The sequence below is a fragment of the Pungitius pungitius genome, chromosome 5, assembly GCF_949316345.1.
Source record: "Pungitius pungitius chromosome 5, fPunPun2.1, whole genome shotgun sequence".
NCBI lineage: Eukaryota > Metazoa > Chordata > Actinopteri > Perciformes > Gasterosteidae > Pungitius > Pungitius pungitius.
This window is the reverse complement of record NC_084904.1, coordinates 23,111,916-23,130,541: the sequence shown is the minus strand read 5'-3', so window position 1 is coordinate 23,130,541 and position 18,626 is coordinate 23,111,916. Positions and strand designations below refer to the sequence as shown.

Genomic DNA, 18,626 nt, shown 5'->3' with positions numbered 1-18,626 from the left:
TTCACCCTCCACTTTATCACAAACATTCATCATCGACACACGACGTGCGCACAAACATTTCAGAGGAAATGTACACACACATGTGATCTGTGTCGCTTCCTGTCGGCTCATCTGATGACTTTTTCTCCTCTTCAACACTCAGCCTTTAGAAACTAAGCACTCTCATATTTTTGGGCTGATCTTTGTTTTTATTTGTGTTTTTTAGGATGGAGTTTTGTCCTCTGAAGCTTCGTCTCGTTGTGTGGACGATGACGAGCCTCGTCTGTGTGTGTCCTCACGGTGAGACAAAACTTACAAATACATTTACTTCATTTTGTCTTCTTTTTATGTAATAGTTTCTCACATGTGTATTTAGAATCTAATCTAAATGTTATTTCAGGACACAATTCAAGAATAATTTGCCTTGTTTTCCGATCTGAGTGTTTTTTGTGTTGTTGCTTTCTCTTGTTTAAGACGCACAAAGTACTCATCAGGTGTTGTTTGTGTGTCTGTGGGTCAGAGGTCACAGTGAAGCAGTCCGATCTGAAGCAGTGCGACGACGACCGGCGAGTGTGTGTGACCGACCTCAGAGACTGTGGCCACCAACGCACTGCGTCTACACAGGGTGCACACACACACACATACACACACACACACACATTCATCAGGCTCGTACTTTGCATATGGAGCATTTGCATTTTACGCAGCATTGTACCTTCTGATAAACACTTCCAGAGGAGAAGTGATAACATACTTTGAGCCTTTCAAGGACCAAAGTACTTTACTCTGAGGTATTAGTAGTTTCACACTTTTTTATTTTATAAATTGCACACTTTTTCCAGTTTCTTTATCGATGATCCGGAACTCTTTTCTCATTTGACTTGCTCAGAAGATCTTTTTCTCTTTCATTAGTTCAGTTTATCTAACTAAAGAAGGACATCTGTTAGAGACACTTACTACAAAATAAAAGACAGTGAGAGGACACCGAGGTCTTTGAATGTGGAAAAAAGAACTTTGGACAAACGTGCAGAAACAGCAGGATGTTTATTTTATTCCTTGTGACAGTTTTCTAGACAGACTGTTTATTGCAGATTATGCATCCAATTTAAATACAGATGATATGAGAAACATTCAAATACAGCAACAAAAGCTAAAACATCTTGATATTCATTTAGATATTTGAGTTTTAAGGATACATTTTCGTCCAATAAAACACTATGTGGATTTATTCATATGTTGATGCCAACAAAAGCAAATTCATATTCATATTATTTTCTGGTTTAAAGATCATCTGCAGGGAATCATTGCATCGTCAATCCTAAACGTCACATGTTTTGTAAACTGCACATAAAAAGGTCACTGGGTTTATCTCGGAACAAGAGCACAATTGAAATTGGAAAGAGGTTTTTTAGTGCTCTTCAGTTCATAGACCACATCACACCAAAGATCCAGCTCATCTGATCTCCTCGTTATCTTTGTTACTTTAAAGACCTCGTAAGGAGGAATCAGCACCTCTGCTTCCATCACAAATGGAGAGTGCATGGAGACGTCCACTCCCATGCACGTCTCAATCTCAAAGCACGACTGGTCTCCAAATCGCACCAGGTCTTGGTTCAGTGAGCTGGAGGCAAAGGAGCCGAGGCGAACCTCCTTGTTGAGGACGTCTTGTTGGAAGGACTTGTCCGTCCTGCGGTAGAGGTTGTAACATGTGTCCTGTTTCTGCCTTGTCTGCAGGGCTGTGGTCAGGTAAAAGTGCAGCGCGTGATACTTGAACGTGGTCTTGTACTCGGGTCCCTGTTCTCTAGTGGCCTCATTAAAAGGCTGATACATGTTTCCTTTGATAAAGAGGTAAACATGAAGAGCTAGGATCTGTTCCACGCCTTTTTTTTACTAGCTTTAGGAAATCTACTCTGGTATTTTTGCTTTGCTTCCGTCCAGGTCTTTTTAAACAGGGGGTCTTTGTTCAGCTCATGCTTCAGGTACTCTTTGGCCTTCTTTTCCATTTCAGCGGGGCAGCCGTCGTACATGTCGTCCACGGAGTCCTTGGCCATGTCCAGTGGAAGTAGAGAGGAAGCGCTCGACTTAACAGAAATAAAAGAAAACCTGACAATAAATTGACCCATTTTCAAATGTTACAGTGAAGCAAACCAGTGTGTACTTTACCATCTTATTTCCTGCAGTGACGCCGAACGGGAGGAGAACCCAAAGGACCGTCATTGCCATCATCATCATCATCTTCCACATGCACAGACACCTGCAGACAGCGACTGATGGAGGAAAGCAGCTCTGGATATATAAAGAGGAGCAGAGACACCTGTGTGTGTGCAGCTCACCTTTATCACAGCCATAAAGGAAGTTTAACATTGAGTGTAAGACAAAGAAAAATGGGAAGAAACCGTTGAGACCATAAAAGGGAAAGTAGGGCTGGTAAGCTTTGTTTGATGAAGATGCTTCAGTGAAGCTGAATAATGTGTCGAAGAATCTCTCTTACCAGTTAGCTCCTTTTCGTTAGCTTTATCTCACACTGTAGTTAGTTTTGTACATCATCATGTGCACTAATACCACTCTGAAAGAACTCGACTACAAGTGAGGACTTCGCACTCAAAAGCTAATACTTGAAGCTTCTTCATGTCGTATTTAGAGCATTAATATACCAACAACAACTTTTGACTACGTAAATATGTAGTGGAGAAATTCCTCTGTGTGCACGTGAGCGTGCTCTGATGGAGCAGGAATCTAATGGAAGTGAAACCCCCCCGCCAGATGTTTCTGTTCAGGTGTTGCACGTGTGTGTGTGCGCGTGTGTGTGTGCGCACGTGCTTGTATTCATGGCGTCGTTGGGACTCAAACGCACTTTGCATTGTGGGGACTGATTGCATATGTTGGATTCTTAGAGGTTTAACTCGATTTTGGGGTTCAAGGCCTCTTACAAAGAGCATGTCATCAACAAACAAAACATTATTTCACATCGGTGACCATGCACCCTTCCTGCAGTGTCACATGTCAGAATTACATTACATGTCATTTAGCTGACGCTTTTATCCAAAGCGACTTACTATCACAGGCCATGAAGGAAGTCCAACAGTGCGTGTAAGAAGAAGTAAAAGGTGGAGAAACGTTGTCTGGGAAGAATTATATTTAAACAGTTTGAGAATAAGTGAAATAACTTTCACCCTCCACTTTATCACAAACATTCATCATCGACACACGACGTGCGCACAAACATTTCAGAGGAAATGTACACACACATGTGATCTGTGTCGCTTCCTGTCGGCTCATCTGATGACTTTTTCTCCTCTTCAACACTCAGCCTTTAGAAACTAAGCACTCTCATATTTTTGGGCTGATCTTTGTTTTTATTTGTGTTTTTTAGGATGGAGTTTTGTCCTCTGAAGCTTCGTCTCGTTGTGTGGACGATGACGAGCCTCGTCTGTGTGTGTCCTCACGGTGAGACAAAACTTACAAATACATTTACTTCATTTTGTCTTCTTTTTATGTAATAGTTTCTCACATGTGTATTTAGAATCTAATCTAAATGTTATTTCAGGACACAATTCAAGAATAATTTGCCTTGTTTTCCGATCTGAGTGTTTTTTGTGTTGTTGCTTTCTCTTGTTTAAGACGCACAAAGTACTCATCAGGTGTTGTTTGTGTGTCTGTGGGTCAGAGGTCACAGTGAAGCAGTCCGATCTGAAGCAGTGCGACGACGACCGGCGAGTGTGTGTGACCGACCTCAGAGACTGTGGCCACCAACGCACTGCGTCTACACAGGGTGCACACACACACACACACACACACACACATTCATCAGGCTTGTACTTTGCATGTGGAGCATTTGCATTTTACGCAGCATTGTACCTTCTGATAAACACTTACAGAGCCTTTCATGGACCACAGTACTTTACACCGAGGTATTAGTACTTTTACTCTGAGGTATTTGTACTTTCACACTGATTAGTACTTATACACTCACCGGCCACTTTATTAGGTACACCTGTCCAACTGCTCGTTAACACTTAATTTCTAAGCAGCCAATCACATGGCGGCAACTCAGTGCATTCAGGCATGTAGACATTGTCAAGACAATCTCCTGCAGTTCAAACCGAGCATCAGTATGGGGAAGAAAGGTGATTTGAGTGACTTTGAACGTGGCATGATTGTTGGTGCCAGAAGGGCTGGTCTGAGTATTTCAGAAACTGCTAATCTACTGGGATTTTCACCCACAACCATCTCTAGGGTTTACAGAGAATGGTCCGAAAAAGAAAAAACATCCAGTGAGCGGCAGTTCTGTGGGCGGAAATGCCTTGTTGATGCCAGAGGTCAGAGGAGAATGGCCAGACTGGTTCGAGCTGATAGAAGGGCAACAGTGACTCAAATAACCACCCGTTACAACCAAGATGGGCATAAGAGCATCTCTGAACGCACAGTACGTCGAACTTTGAGGCAGATGGGCTACAGCAGCAGAAGACCACACCGGGTGCCACTCCTTTCAGCTAAGAACAGGAAACTGAGGCTACAATTTGCACAAGCTCATCGAAATTGGACAATAGAAGATTGGAAAAACGTTGCCTGGTCTGATGAGTCTCGATTTCTGCTGCGACATTCGGATGGTAGGGTCAGAATTTGGCGTCTACAACATGAAAGCATGGATCCATCCTGCCTTGTATCAACGGTTCAGGCTGGTGGTGGTGGTGTCATGGTGTGGGGAATATTTTCTTGGCACTCTTTGGGCCCCTTGGTACCAATTGAGCATCGTTGCAACGCCACAGCCTACCTGAGTACTGTTGCTGACCATGTCCATCCCTTTATGACCACAATGTACCCAACTTCTGATGGCTACTTTCAGCAGGATAATGCGCCATGTCATAAAGCTGGAATCATCTCAGACTGGTTTCTTGAACATGACAATGAGTTCGCTGTACTCAAATGGCCTCCACAATCACCAGATCTCAATCCAATAGAGCATCTTTGGGATGTGGTGGAACGGGAGATTCGCATCATGGATGTGCAGCCGACAAATCTGCGGCAACTGTGTGATGCCATCATGTCAATATGGACCAAAGTCCCTGAGGAATGCTTCCAGCACCTTGTTGAATCTATGCCACGAAGAATTGAGGCAGTTCTGAAGGCAAAAGGGGGTCCAACCCGTTACTAGCATGGGGTACCTAATAAAGTGGCCGGTGAGTGTATATTGATACCTATATTGATATACACGTACTGAGGATATTAATACTCTCATGGGCTCATACAGGCTAAATTGAAAAGAAAAGATGCAATACTTTGTGTAGAAACAACTGATACGTGTGGATGAGATTAGAAGCTCATTTTATTGATAAATCCAGCAAAAGTCAACTACAAAACGATTTACATGTAAATACAAAACAATAGTTTTCACCCCTCTGCTGAACAAGTTAAAATAAGATATTTTGAGGATAATTATTTGCAGACAAAAGGCATTTTTATGATCAAATCCGGTGCACAAAATGTGATCCACGTTAGTGAGCCCTTTTCTTCACAACATCTCATGAAGGCCTCACTGCATCAATGGAAAGTCGTCTCAGAAAAGTCTCCTAACGGAGCAGGGACACCTACTGAATATATTGTGTGCTGTGTTTCATATTAATAGTTAGTTAATAGTTTCATATTATTAGTGACAGGCATAAACCTTGTTACTGAGCATTCATCTATTCATGGTTCATCTATTCATGGTTCTATTTTAGACTTGTTCAACATGCAGAGAGTTTATGCTCATATTTTGTCAACTGACACCATTGCCAATCCAACACTGTCTACACAGCTTGTATTCACATCATCGCGTATACAAGCCTTTCAAATGGACGTTTCTATGTTAGACAGAGACGTGCCTCCTTCTATCCATCTGCTACAATATGTTTGATTCACGTTAACTTTTATTTAAACACATTGAAATTAGGGGCAATAAAACTAAAAAGTTTTCATCTGGATGAAAGTGCAATGCTCATGACGCCTGTGTGACGGGGAAGGTTCTGAAGGTCCGTGTGTTTGGGCGGTTTTTGTTCCCACAGAGACCCTGAACGTGTCGTGTCAGTACCACATGTCACTCAAGTCTTTGACCTGTGGGTGGAGCTTGCATCCAGACGGCCACGCAGAGCCGGCTGTGTCCCTGATCTTCAGCAGGTAGCTGCTGATAACTCGTCCTCCTTGTTGCTTCTCCTCATTCTCATGCTCGTAAAGATCAAAGAAACGTGACGCTCTTCATCCCTCTCTCTCTCTCTCGCACTCTCTCTTCTTCTTCCTCAGCACATTCATCATCTACTCCTGTACGGGCATCTTCAATCCGGTCGCCCTCCTCAACGTGACGGCCCGGATCAGGGACTACGCCCTGGGGAGGGAAGTCTGGTCTCGGCCTCGGACCGTGTTCCTCTACGACGTGGGTCGGTTTACCCGGACGCCTCCTCGCCGCGTAGCCAACAGTTGTCGTCCGGTCGATTCACCCGCTCTGTCTCCTTGTCTCCTCGTCTCCTCTCCTCAGCCAAACCCATTAGCCCTGTGTTGAGTCTGCGCCGCTCCACCGAGAACTCTGTGGTTGTGTCGTGGAGAAGCGGCGACAGTGTCTGTCGGCTTCGGTACAGAGTCGAAGGCGCTCTCACGTGGACCGAGGTCATCATGCACACATGCCTTACAAATATTTGTACTTGTACACGTTGAGCTGCTGTTCTACTACACTAAATCTCAGAGGTAATAATTTTTCTCCATTCCATATGAGGATCTCATTGAGGATGATGAATCGATGAAGATCAAACTACGCAACAGGATATAAAGGAGTCACAATCAAACGTATACATTTATGCATCAGATAGAACAGTAAAACAAAGACACCGAATACTTCCTCCACCAACTATTTTATTTACTTCATACCGTGAAGACACATTTTTAATTCCAGTTTTTCAAAATCCCACAAGTTTTTCTGACACATCTTTTTAGGCCTTAAATTTAAACTCATGTGGAGTCACTTGTTCCCATATGGGTCCCCACAATGCATCAGTGAGTCTGGGTCCCCACAATGCATCAGTGAGTCTGGGTCCCCACAATACATCATTGAGGGGATTGGTTCCTCAGACCCATTTTGTTGTTGTTGTTGAGTGGAAATCACAACAATTGCTCCACAAAGAAAATGTCAATAGAGTAAAGTTTTCAGGAAAAGTGCTTTCAGTCGCCAACGTTGCTTTTTAATCTGCTTCAGGCTCCAGAAAATGTGACTTCACACAGAGATGAGACACTGACCTACACCATCAAAGACCTGCTGGTGTCCACCGCCTACAGAGCGGCTGTGGCCTGCGCCGAGGAGTCCGGCATCTGGAGCGACTGGAGCTCTGAGGTCAGCGTCAGGACGCTGGACAAAGGTACGGGTCTACATTCAAAACCCAGACTTTTTCTGGAAGTGTCTTTACGAACCTGAAAATGTTTTTTCATTTCCAGCACCGTCCCGGCCTCCAGAGGTTTGTTACAGAGTGGAGCAACGAGACTCCGGTGGACCTTTTCTCCTTCATCTCATGTGGAAGGTACATCGTAAAACGCAATAGAACAATCTACTTTTTCACAGAGTAAAAAGTCATTTTTAGAATTTCGCTAAATTTGAAATATTCTTTGAAAACCTTGACTATATAAAACATAAAATGAAACCACAACACACTCACAATGGAGCTGATTACATCAAACGTTACTGATTCTTTAAAGGAAAACAGCAACAGATTTGACTCAACTGGTTGGTCTCTCTGCAGGACCTCGACCTCCGTGACGCCGGAGGTCGTATCCTCGGTTACCGGGTGAGCTACGAGCCGGCGAAGAAGAAGAAGCCGCAGCCGCAGCACAGACGCATTCAAAACGTCACCGAACTGACGGGGCTCCTGGTGGTGGAGGAGGGGAACTACAGCGTCACCGTTGCGGCCTTCAACGCTGCCGGCTACGGACCCGCCGCACGCCTCGCCATCGACACGCGGAGACGCAGCGGTGAGTGGCACGCCGGCGTTATCAGACACGCTGATGATTATCCACGCGGCCCTGAGGAAGTGACGAGGAGCAGCGAGTGGAAAAGAAGCGTGTTTATCTTGGGTTGATAGCGATCTACTTCTTTCAAACTCACACCGTATCACGCAGAGTATAGAGCTTCCTCCCTGGGTCTGCTATCGGAGGAGGAAGCACGAGTCTTGATGTTCAGATAGTAAAAATGTTCTCTCATGGTGAGACGTCCGGCTGCTTTGGGTGTTGTTGACTCTTTTAAAGGAAGGGATCTTAAAAGTTGCTGCAGGAGGCTCACCAGGTCTGAATAAGGGATGTAAACCCCGCTGTGTACCACAGATCATGTATGTATCACTAATCATCCCTCTGTACTCTGCAGCCCTTCTTCCGGTCAGACACTTGTGGGTCTCCAGTTCCTTCCCGACTGAGAAGGGCCTTCTGGTCCAATGGGAGAACCCCTCTGTCCCACCCTCTGTCCCGCCTGTCACTCATCTTGCTGTTCAGTGGCGCTCCGGGACTCCTCCGTCCAACATCAGCCGCTGGACCGCGGTGGACCCCCCCAACACTTCCGCCGTCATAGGAGGTGCACCCGTGTCTGAATGTCTTCAAAGTAAAAGACGGGCTTTTACTTTGAAGGCCCCGCCCTTTACTTTGAAGGGCTGCAGAGGAAATAAAGATAATGGAAATGAAAGCCTGTTTCAGATGAAGGCCTGATTTGCTCCGTGTATGCGTGAAATAGATATGAACATGCGTTATATTCTATTTACAACATGCACTGTACGTGTTTACAGACGCTGACCCCAACGAGTCCTACGTGATCACCGTGGTGCCCGTCTACAACCAGCAGTGTGGCCCCCCCCAGTCGATGCCCGCCAGCCTGCAGCAGGGAGGTGAACACGGTTACCACCAACCTTTATAAATATGGGTTTATGGGTTTTGAATGATTTGTATTACTTTGAGGTATATTTGAAAGAAAACCAGATTGGGGAGGCTTTAGGGCAGGGCTTAGAGTGATTGACAGGTCTCTACCACATTTGTGGCGTTGTGTGTTTTCTCAGCCTTGATGGAGGCGGTCCAACTGAAGGTGGTGGGCGTGACCAAAACCTCTGTGAGCGTGGTGTGGGTGTGGCAAAAAAAGTCTGGACCAATCAGGGTGCAGAGATACAGAGTGAAGCTGAGGAAAGACTCTGAGAGTCACAGTGAGTTACCTTCATGGCCGAAGATGATGTTACTTTGTTGTTTTATATCAAGTCCTTTGTTATAAAACGACGACTCGGCTGATTTAAGAGCAATGCAGTACTGTCTCTTTAAGTGTTTTAACTGTGTCCCTAAACACAGAGCTCTCTCCTCCCCAGCTCTGTCCCTGTGGCCCGACCAATGGCAGCTCACCTTCCCCAACCTGACCCCAAACACTGAGTATTCTCTCCTCCTATTGGCCGACGATTCGTCCAGAAACAACATCCCTGTGAAGACAAACTTTGGTGAGTTTAACCAGTTTTTCCCCAGAGCACAAATGTCCTTCTGAGATTCGCAGGGTGGAAAACATTTGAAAACATGTCCCTGAACGGAGATGAGGACTTTATTTATTTTATAATGATTACAAGCAACAATCACTTCATCTGAATATATCGCATGGTAACTGTTGCTATTTTGAGAAATTGGGAACCAGTTCCTGAAAACCAATTTGTAGTTTTTGACCTATTTAAAATCAGACATCAGAACATGCACCCCAGAATAAAACGGGACAAAGCGTCGGTGCGTTTACACACAGGCTTCGTTTTTTAGAGATAAGAATGAAGCAAATTGAGTCCTTTGCCTTTGTTGCTGATCTGTTGACATGCAAATTGACTTTAACTGTTCAAAGAACAGATTAACCCGATGGACAAAGCATTGAATTGGGAGGCAGAATTATAATGTAGTTTATAGCTTTAATAAAACACCTGGTCAAAACTAATTTATAGTGAAATGATTATCTTTCCACTTCCGTATTATGGCCCCAACAGAGCTCACTGGGACATTCAGAAGCTTAGAAATGCTATAACCAATGCCATAAGTGTGTTTAGCAACAATTGGGTTGTGAAGGTCTTGCGCTCTTTGCTTTTACCCATCACGGGACGTGTCTTGTGTGACACCTTGGCAATGAGACCTTTTTGTAGGCCAGCAGTTGGGACTGAACCAGCTGATTTTAATGTGCAAGGGTCTGGATTGCTTTTTAATTACTGATAGTTTTCAGCTGTTGTCTTGGCTTTCCAGACCTTTTTGCACCTCCCTTTCTTCATGTGTTCAATACTTTTTCCCTGTGTCATTTCACATTATTACACATCACTTTTTTTCTGAACTTCTTTGTTTTGGTTTCTTTGTATGTATGTATTACTTGAGTTGTTACCAACATCTGGTGAAAATGTCATGTCAATAGTTCCTTTGGAAATATATTTACTGAGAAAAATGGTGACGTGTTCAACACTTATTTCAGTATTTATATAATCTGAATCCATCAAACTATGATGAGACTAAAAAGTGCAGCCGTATTTTCAGGTTATTACCAGACGCCTTGTTGCCAGGCAACTGCTTTTTTAAGTTAAAAACAAATCAAAGCGAAGTGCTCGGATGTAGACAATCATCTTTTCCACCTCAGACACCACAACATTATCTGGACATTGAAGCACAAACATCTTGAATATTAGTTGACCTGGAACACAAAGTGTCTCTATAAGTTATATTCATATTTATCTCCTCCAACATGAGCCTGTGACATCCTCCCCACAGTCACTCCTTTTTTTGTGTCTGTGAGTGAAGTGACCAATAGCAAACACTGGAACACAGTGAGGTCATCTCAATGCTTTACCTTTCAGACGAGGGGCCGGCCGTGGCTGCAGCGACTCCTCTGCTGCTGCTGGCTGTCGTCGTGTCCATCGTCTCCATCCTGACCAGGACTCTGTGAGTCAACACACACACTCACTCAATCAAAAGGAGCCTCTGCTGTGTTTCTGACGATCCATTATTTTACATCCTTTTGTGGACTGATGTTATGCAGCAATTTCAAAGTTGCCATTTAGTTATTTAGCAACCAGTGAACAGGAAGTGACCATATGTGGACTGAGAATGCTGTATTCATCTATGGTAGAGACATGTCAATCACCCTTTATCGCCGCCCCCAAAGCATCCCCTGCTTCATGGTTTGACTCTAAATGGACCATCGTTCACTAAATGAACATCATGCTGCATTGAAGAAGACTTGAAACTAGAGACTGAGACCATAAACTCATGTTTACAACGTTTACTGAGGGAATAAATCAAAGGAGAAGTAGAGTCATTTCCTCATAGACATCTATGGGAGCAGAGGAGTCGCCCCCTGCTGGTCACTACACAGAAGTAGAGTCATTTCCTCATAGACGTCTATGGGAGCAGAGGAGTCGCCCCCTGCTGGTCACTACACAGAAGTAGAGTCATTTCCTCATAGACGTCTATGGGAGCAGAGGAGTCGCCCCCTGCTGGTCACTACACAGAAGTAGAGTCATTTCCTCATAGACGTCTATGGGAGCAGAGGAGTCGCCCCCTGCTGGTCACTACACAGAAGTAGAGTCATTTCCTCATAGACGTCTATGGGAGCAGAGGAGTCGCCCCCTGCTGGTCACTACACAGAAGTAGAGTCATTTCCTCATAGACGTCTATGGGAGCAGAGGAGTCGCCCCCTGCTGGTCACTACACAGAAGTAGAGTCATTTCCTCATAGACGTCTATGGGAGCAGAGGAGTCGCCCCCTGCTGGTCACTACACAGAAGTAGAGTCATTTCCTCATAGACGTCTATGGGAGCAGAGGAGTCGCCCCCTGCTGGTCACTACACAGAAGTAGAGTCATTTCCTCATAGACGTATATGGGAGCAGAGGAGTCGCCCCCTGCTGGTCACTACACAGAAGTAGAGTAATTTCCTCATAGACGTCTATGGGAGCAGAGGAGTCGCCCCCTGCTGGTCACTACACAGAAGTAGAGTCATTTCCTCATAGACGTCTATGGGAGCAGAGGAGTCGCCCCCTGCTGGTCACTACACAGAAGTAGAGTAATTTCCTCATAGACGTCTATGGGAGCAGAGGAGAATAAAAAACTAGAGTTTTATGTTTGATTTAAATTAAATTCCTCTGTAACACCTCCTCAGGTACAAGTCGTACTTCTTCCCCCACATCTGCAGCCCTCGGGGCAGTAACACTGGCCGGTGGCTGATGGACCCAAACCACCAGGTGAGTGGGGACCTTTGATTGATTCTCTGAACAAAGAGAGTGAGATTTAGAAGACGTGTTCTGCCAACTGGAATACTGCTGACCAAATGATATTCCACTTCTATTCATATAGCAGTACTTTTAAGATGCACATTGAATTCATTATTGAATTTTGTGCAGAACACTGCGATTCCAGATTCAAAACTGGCACTTATACACATAGATGATTACTTTTTTCATTCTGCACGGGAAAGTTAGTTTGCCACAGCAGCATTTAAGAGCACAATATGCAGAAAAAAGAATAACACCCAACAATGGTGCATTTATTGGTTATTTAACCAAACACCCAAATGGTCGAGTTTTGACCCAGTGAGGGAGTTGACCTTCTGACCTTGTTGGGTCTGTTTGTGTCTCCATTAATTAATAAAATAGTCTTTCCTCGGCCCGATACGCTTTTCCCCCTCCAGAAAACTGCAGACAGACGCGTCCTGGACCTGGAGGACTTCCAGGTGGCTTGTGTTCTCGGAGAGAAGAGTCTCATCACGCTCCGTCCCAGCTCAGAGGAAGACCTCCAGAAAGACCAGGAGGTCTTCCAGGAGGACGCCTCTCTGCTTTCCGTTGACAAACTGTCGGCCCTCCCGCTGAGCGCAGAGTACCCCCACGACGCCCCGGGGAACCCAGAGGACAAGGAGCGGCAGGGGAACAAGGAGCGACCGGGGAACCAGGAGCGACAGGGGAGACCCGCCGAGGAGGCGGCAGATGTCGGCCCCTTTCCTCAAAAAGAGGACGAGGCGCCGGCGGGGAGAGAGTGCGAATACGTGGCCCACGGTGTTTATCGGATCAGCTGCAAGGCCCCGATCGGAGAGACGGACGCGTGACATTTATTGATAGATTGATTGATAATTAATTCACAACGTGTTGAGATATTTAGAAAAGCGTCTGACTGGAGAAGCTTCTCAGGAGTCGGGACGTCCTTCCAGGCGCTGAGGAACCACATGGCCCCATGGAGGAGCACAGCGTGTCCTCTCTGACTTGCGCTGCTCTTGTGATCAAAGAACTTGTTGTCTCTCTGAGTTCTAAATGTGAGTTCATGTCTCTTCGCCTCCACTCGCACCTTTTTATGATGCATTGAGTTGCAGTGAACAGTTCACAAAAACCTGCTAATGTAACGCTGAGGGCTAACACGATAGCATGGCTACACACCGCTGTAACGTTGCCATAGTTACCGTCTCTCTCTCTTCCCCATTTCTGCTGCACAGTATTTCAACTGCAGAAATAAACGGGACGAAATACTCATCATGATGTCAGACAAAGTGTGAGTTAGTTTCCTTTAATATTTCCAGTTGACAAGAAGGTCGACACTTAATTGGACAAAGAGACCTGAAGCTTCAGAGGAGTTTGAGATTGATCGGATCACTTTAATATCGCGCCGTTACGCACTTTCTCCATTTCTTCCTAAGCTTTCCCATTTTTCTTAAAGTTTCCACCTCCTGTGATTAATGGTCGCACACCGAAGGTCAGAGGTTGGAGTTCATGCCGGTCCAGTGTCTGATGAGCTGGTGGGCGATGGTCTGTCTGGGGGGGACGGTGAAGGCGGGACTGGTTCCCAAGAGGGAGTCGATCACCTTCAAAAAATGAATAAAAGTTAGATAAGAGTTGGAGTTCACAAAGTTTTAAGCAGGTTTCTTGGGTTGTTTTCGTAAAGAAAAACAAGAGAAAAAATCTCTTTTAGTGTCATCTGTAAAAAAGGGTTTTATTTTCCTTCAGATCAAGTCAAAAAAGCAGTTTAAGTTTATTTCTCTTCACTTTCTGAAATAAAATATTTCTATTCTACATCTACACACATTGCTCTGTTTTATTTAATGTATTTTTAAATTATTAAGACTTTTCAGTCTTTCTTTGGTTTTGCCAGAATCTTTTGTAGTTTATTGTAATTAGTGTAAAGTAGAATTACATTTTACACAGAGACCTTAATACTAGTGGAAGCAGTATTGTAGTATGTTGTAGCGTATTTATGGTTTCAACATTATTACTGGTTTTAGTATTAACTAAACTAAACTAAGAAAAGTATCGATGCTGAACCAACAGGACCCCTCTGAAGGTCCTCATCCATGGTGTGGCCATTACGTCATCAATGTCATCACTGCTATCGGTTGCTATTGGTTGTACTTGTTGCCGCGGGAACCAGCGAGCCTCCTCGATCTCGTCCTCGTCCACCTTGATGGCGGTCGACGTGGCGACGGCGAGGCAGCCGATCATCAGGTTGGACGGCATCGGCCACGGCTGGCAGGAGACGTACTGCACCGGGCCGACCTTCACCCCGCTCTCCTCCTCCACCTCCCTCTGCACCGCCTGCTCCAGTGTCTCCCCTGTACGGGAGGGGGGGGGGATCCAGGTAAGGCAGGGTTGGTCAATGCAGTGTGTGTGTGTGTGTGTGTGTGTGTGTGTGTGTGTGTGTGTGTGTGTGTGTGTGTGTGTGTGTGTGTGTGTGTGTGTGTGTGTGTGTGTGTGTGTGTGTGTGTGTGTGTGTGTGTGTGTGTGTGTGTGTGTGTGTGTGTTGGTTACCGGGCTCTATGAATCCAGCCAGACAGGAGAACATGCCGACTGGAAAGATGTTCTTCCTGCCCAGTAGACACTGGTCTCCATCAGGGTGGATGACCAGCATGATGACCACCGGGTCTGAAGAGAGGAGCCATATGCACATCCATAAAAGTATATATATTATATGCTATTATATGTTATTTAATCATATACATTACACACATATTCATAGACGTCTATCTCTTTATGATGGAAAGGTTTTCTTTGAAGTTAAATTGAGTTGATTTAGTTTGTGTTCGCTGCGTTTCAGCAGAACGTCAAAGGCAAAACTTAAAGGGCCACGTGTTGAAGCTGCATCGCCTCCAGTGACCAGCAGGGGGCGACTCCTTGGTCATATGAAAGTCTTTGAGAAATAATGCTCATGTTCACTGGTTGCTATGAAGGCCAACATGGCGACTATCCCCAATGAGGGTCCAGAAACTGCCTTAATATCCTGTAAACTATCCGATTTGCCTGCTAAATATTGACTTGTGTAGATTTCTCTGGTTTCTAGAGCATCAATAAACAAAATACAGTCTTTCTTTCTGTCCCATCTGAGCTGACCGGCCGGCTGCGAGGCCCCGTACCGACTCGCGGGTAGCAGGTGTTGTGGACCCCCTTCCGGCTCCTGCAGTCGGCGCTCAGGCAGCTCCTCTTGTAGCCCCCCTCCTCCAGCACGGTGCCGCTGCCGCAGGTGGGACAGAAGGAGTAGCGGCTGTGCCAGGCCAGCACCGCCCGAGCCTGGGCCACGACTCCTGGAGGACGGAGGCGAGGACAGAGAGGAGGACGGAGAGGAGGACAGAGAAGAAGATGGAGATAAGATGAAGAGGACGGAGAAGAGGGCAGAGGAGGATTTAGGGCGGCCGATCACACTTCAGACTCGTGCCAAAGGAATTGTCTTCTCGCTCCTCACCGGCCTCGTCCTCGCTGAGCTTCAGCAGGTCTCTGTTGGGCGTCTTTGTGAAACAGTGGTTCTTCTCCCCGAAGCGCTTGAGGAGCTCGCCGGCGTCCTCCTCCGTGTTGATGGCGAACCACGCAGGGGTGGGAGAGGAGGAGGAGGAGGGAGAAGAGCAGGGCTGCTTCCCCCGCTCCACTCCCAGGAAGATGAGCACAGTGGCGGGTTTCTGGAGGAGGTCCTTCACCGCCTCGTATCTCAGCCGACACAACTTGGTCTTCACCTGCTGACGGGTGGGAGGACGATAGAAGAACCAAGAAGTGAAGACGCCGGCCTGCAGCAGCCCAACCTCACGTCTCACTCACCCTTTTCTAACCTCTTTTGACAAGGTCAATAGTCACGATTAATTAAAGATACATATACTTGAATTGCATTTACCTATTTAATAATACGCAGACGATGTGTCACTTTACGATTATAACAATGAAATAATGCTTCCACAAGGACCCCAAAATGTGAGGAGACTTTGCGACTCAATTTCAGTGATGATGATGTTCTGGAGCTCCTCTAAACCTGAGAGACTTTATAACTAATTCATTGGAGATGTGTACGGCAGGATGCTCTGAACCCAGAAACACCAGCACGCGTTGGTACCTCGGCGCCGCCCCCCTCCTCCTGGGCGGGGCTGACCATGGGGCTGAGGTTGGAGAACAGCAGGTAGACGGAGTCCGGGTGGCTCCGCCTCTCCTCCAGCCACACCTTGTCGGTCCTCTTGGCGCTCAGCCGGTCCAGCGTCTCCCTGCTGAAGTAGTTCTCCCGCGGGTGGAGGTCGGAGGTCGGCGGGACGCCCTCCGCCCCGGCCAGCAGGGCGGCGATGTGGCGGTGGCCCCAGAACCTGGCCACGTCGAGGGCGCTCTGCGATGAGGCGTTCACGCAGAGCCGGTCGCACCTCGAACGCGATAAAAAGCAGATTCAATTCATTTCAACCAGGGAAACAAACTGAACCGAAATGATCGAGAAAAACCAAATTTAGAAATAAAACTAAGTACATTTACTCAAGTCCAGTTCTGAGCATTTCCACATGCTGCTGAACAATATCAATACTTAACTCTGACTTTAGTTGTCTCTGACAGTCTGACTCTGACTGTGCTGATTTTTATGATATGAATAAAGAGCAAACTCCCCGGGAGCATCTAAAAGTAGTTCAAATGAGCTGCACCTTCTCACGCTGCAGCATGAAAGAGATGAAAACAAAGTTTGTGTTTGTAATCCGATAGTATGATCTATATGATTCTGAGCCTCTTGAGTTAGATTGGTTCACTTTGAATGGTGGCGATTGTTGTGACTCTTCTGCCCTCTAGTGGCCAATAAGCTAAAACACTGCTTTAAAGTGTTAAACACACAAGTTGTGTATGTTTTGCTGTATTATTATTATTATTATTATTGCTCTACCCGTGAGACAGCAGCACCTCCGCCGCCTCGTAGTGTCCGTTGCGAGCGGCGAGCATCAGCGCCGTCCAGCCGCTGCGTCCCGACCGGTTGATGAGCGACGGGGCGCCGCTCAGCAGCTCGGAGACGCGCCTCACGTCCCCCCTGGCGGCGGCGTCCAGGAACATCGCCACCGCCTCCTCCTCCGCGCTCAGCTGGAGGCTCGTCATCCTGGGGGGCAACAGAAGGTTCCTCACTGAGGGACCCACAAGGATCTAAGTGGCCGCGAGATTTAAGAAAGGTGCTTCTATGTTTCCTTTATGAGCTCCTTTAGGAAAGGTGCCTCTATTTAGGAAAGGTGCCTCTATGCTTCCTTCATAAGATCCTTTAGGAAATGTTTCCTTAAATGCTTCTTTTATGACCCCTTTATCTCATTTTTTAAAATAAAGTAGAGATTGGTGGGGAGGGGAAAATATTTTGGCTTAAGATGACAAAAAGTGATCATGGTTTAGATTTAATGTTATAAAACATAATAATAATAGTAAATCGTTACATTAGGTCCTTCTAGGTGTTTTTTTACTTGTTTGAGTCTAATTTCAGGACCTCATGCATGCATTTTATTCTAGATCAGTGTAGGCCTGCTTTGCTTCTCTTAATAGAAAAGGTGAACTCTGCACCTGAAGGTTGTACAACCCTTTCAGTCCTTCTGATTGGCTCACACAGCTGTCAATCACCATAGAGTTACGCCCATTTAAAATCTCAAACGTTACAAAATCGCAGCTGACGTGTAACAGATCGCGCTGAATATTTCCGGAACGATTTATTCAGATGTTGAACTATTTGTGTATTGAATATCCGGCGATGCGTCCGGAGTCACGTGTTATCGTTATTAATCGATCCGCTAGTTTAATCCACTCCGGGCTCCGTCTACTTCCTGAAAGCAAGTAGACTTCCTGCGTTCACTCGTCTCTCCTTCAAACACAACATCAGAGGTTTAATTAACAATAATAATGATGGAACATAAAGGAGTCACCTCGCTGCTGCTTCTCTTCTGTGCGCGAGACACGCTGTGACGAAGGGAAGCCGCGTGCTGCGTTCACTGTCTCCCCACACTGTCGTATTTCTGAGTGTCATCCAGCGATAACTTTAAACTTTTTGTTGTTTTTTGACATAAAGGCTAAAACGGTTAAAGTATTGTGTTGGCTTAATATTCACTGTTTGTTTTTGTTGCTAATTTAAATGAATGTGTATTTTATATTTCTATACATTGATACACATACAACGTATGTAGCTGACAACAGTCCCGTCTATTGTTCATTATTGTACAAGCATATACATATATAAATATATCCCGCACTATTATTTTCACGTACTCGTCCTATTGTTTTTAGGATGATCCCAAAAATGTCCAAACCAAAAATTCAGAGATTCTTACTAAAACGATTCATCACATATTTAGTCACTTTTTATGGTCTATGTTTATTTGGAAAAATTTATCCCGTAGGTCAAATATATTGTATATGTATTAGGGC

General features: G+C 45.6%; 3 protein-coding genes across 5 annotated transcripts; 1 reads left to right on the top strand and 2 right to left on the bottom strand.

Annotated features, from left to right (window-relative positions):
- Nucleotides 1-1,168: 1,168 nt before the first annotated feature.
- On the bottom strand, nt 1,169-2,196 carry LOC119225154 (ecto-ADP-ribosyltransferase 5-like). Its single transcript, XM_037482833.2, is given in 3 exon segments — nt 1,169-1,860; nt 1,863-2,060; nt 2,143-2,196. Coding segments are annotated over 3 exon segments (768 nt in total). The 3' UTR covers nt 1,169-1,344.
- Nucleotides 2,197-3,310: 1,114 nt separating this feature from the next.
- Nucleotides 3,311-13,544, top strand: LOC119224839 (interleukin-6 receptor subunit beta). The gene is made up of 15 exons (XM_062562592.1): nt 3,311-3,426; nt 3,647-3,751; nt 6,024-6,135; nt 6,259-6,392; nt 6,491-6,618; nt 7,202-7,361; nt 7,438-7,520; nt 7,740-7,968; nt 8,357-8,560; nt 8,769-8,867; nt 9,036-9,176; nt 9,333-9,458; nt 10,830-10,914; nt 12,131-12,212; nt 12,659-13,544. Exons 1-15 carry the CDS (start codon nt 3,354-3,356, stop codon nt 13,067-13,069), a joined length of 2,172 nt encoding a protein of 723 aa, XP_062418576.1. The 5' UTR covers nt 3,311-3,353; the 3' UTR covers nt 13,070-13,544.
- On the bottom strand, nt 13,488-18,219 carry nudt12 (nudix (nucleoside diphosphate linked moiety X)-type motif 12). Of its 3 annotated transcripts, none has more exons than XM_037482327.2 (8): nt 18,128-18,219; nt 17,119-17,325; nt 16,321-16,615; nt 15,685-15,952; nt 15,359-15,526; nt 14,757-14,870; nt 14,361-14,560; nt 13,488-13,816 (listed from the first exon to the last, which is right to left on the bottom strand). In XM_037482327.2, the coding sequence occupies exons 2-8, from the start codon at nt 17,322-17,324 to the stop codon at nt 13,709-13,711; spliced, it is 1,359 nt and encodes a 452-aa protein (XP_037338224.2). In that variant the 5' UTR covers nt 17,325; nt 18,128-18,219; the 3' UTR covers nt 13,488-13,708. The 3 variants fall into 3 exon arrangements, with proteins under 3 accessions (XP_037338224.2, XP_062418578.1, XP_062418577.1); XM_062562594.1 differs by having other exon boundaries at nt 15,685-15,949; XM_062562593.1 differs by having other exon boundaries at nt 17,119-17,350; nt 18,128-18,195.
- Between the last annotated feature and the right edge of the window lie 407 nt (nt 18,220-18,626).

Coding starts and splice junctions, on each gene's coding strand:
- LOC119224839 (XM_062562592.1), top strand. CDS start 3,354: ATGGAGTTTTGTCCTCTGAAGCTTCGTCTCGTTGTGTGGACGATGACG. Junction 8,561..8,768: donor CACTTCCGCCGTCATAGGAG/GTGCACCCGTGT, acceptor ACGTGTTTACAG/ACGCTGACCCCAACGAGTCC. Junction 8,868..9,035: donor CGCCAGCCTGCAGCAGGGAG/GTGAACACGGTT, acceptor GTGTTTTCTCAG/CCTTGATGGAGGCGGTCCAA.
- nudt12 (XM_037482327.2), bottom strand. CDS start 17,324: ATGACGAGCCTCCAGCTGAGCGCGGAGGAGGAGGCGGTGGCGATGTTC. Junction 15,527..15,684: donor GCTCAGCGAGGACGAGGCCG/GTGAGGAGCGAG, acceptor TCCGTCCTCCAG/GAGTCGTGGCCCAGGCTCGG. Junction 14,871..15,358: donor CACCTGCTACCCGCGAGTCG/GTACGGGGCCTC, acceptor TCCTCTCTTCAG/ACCCGGTGGTCATCATGCTG.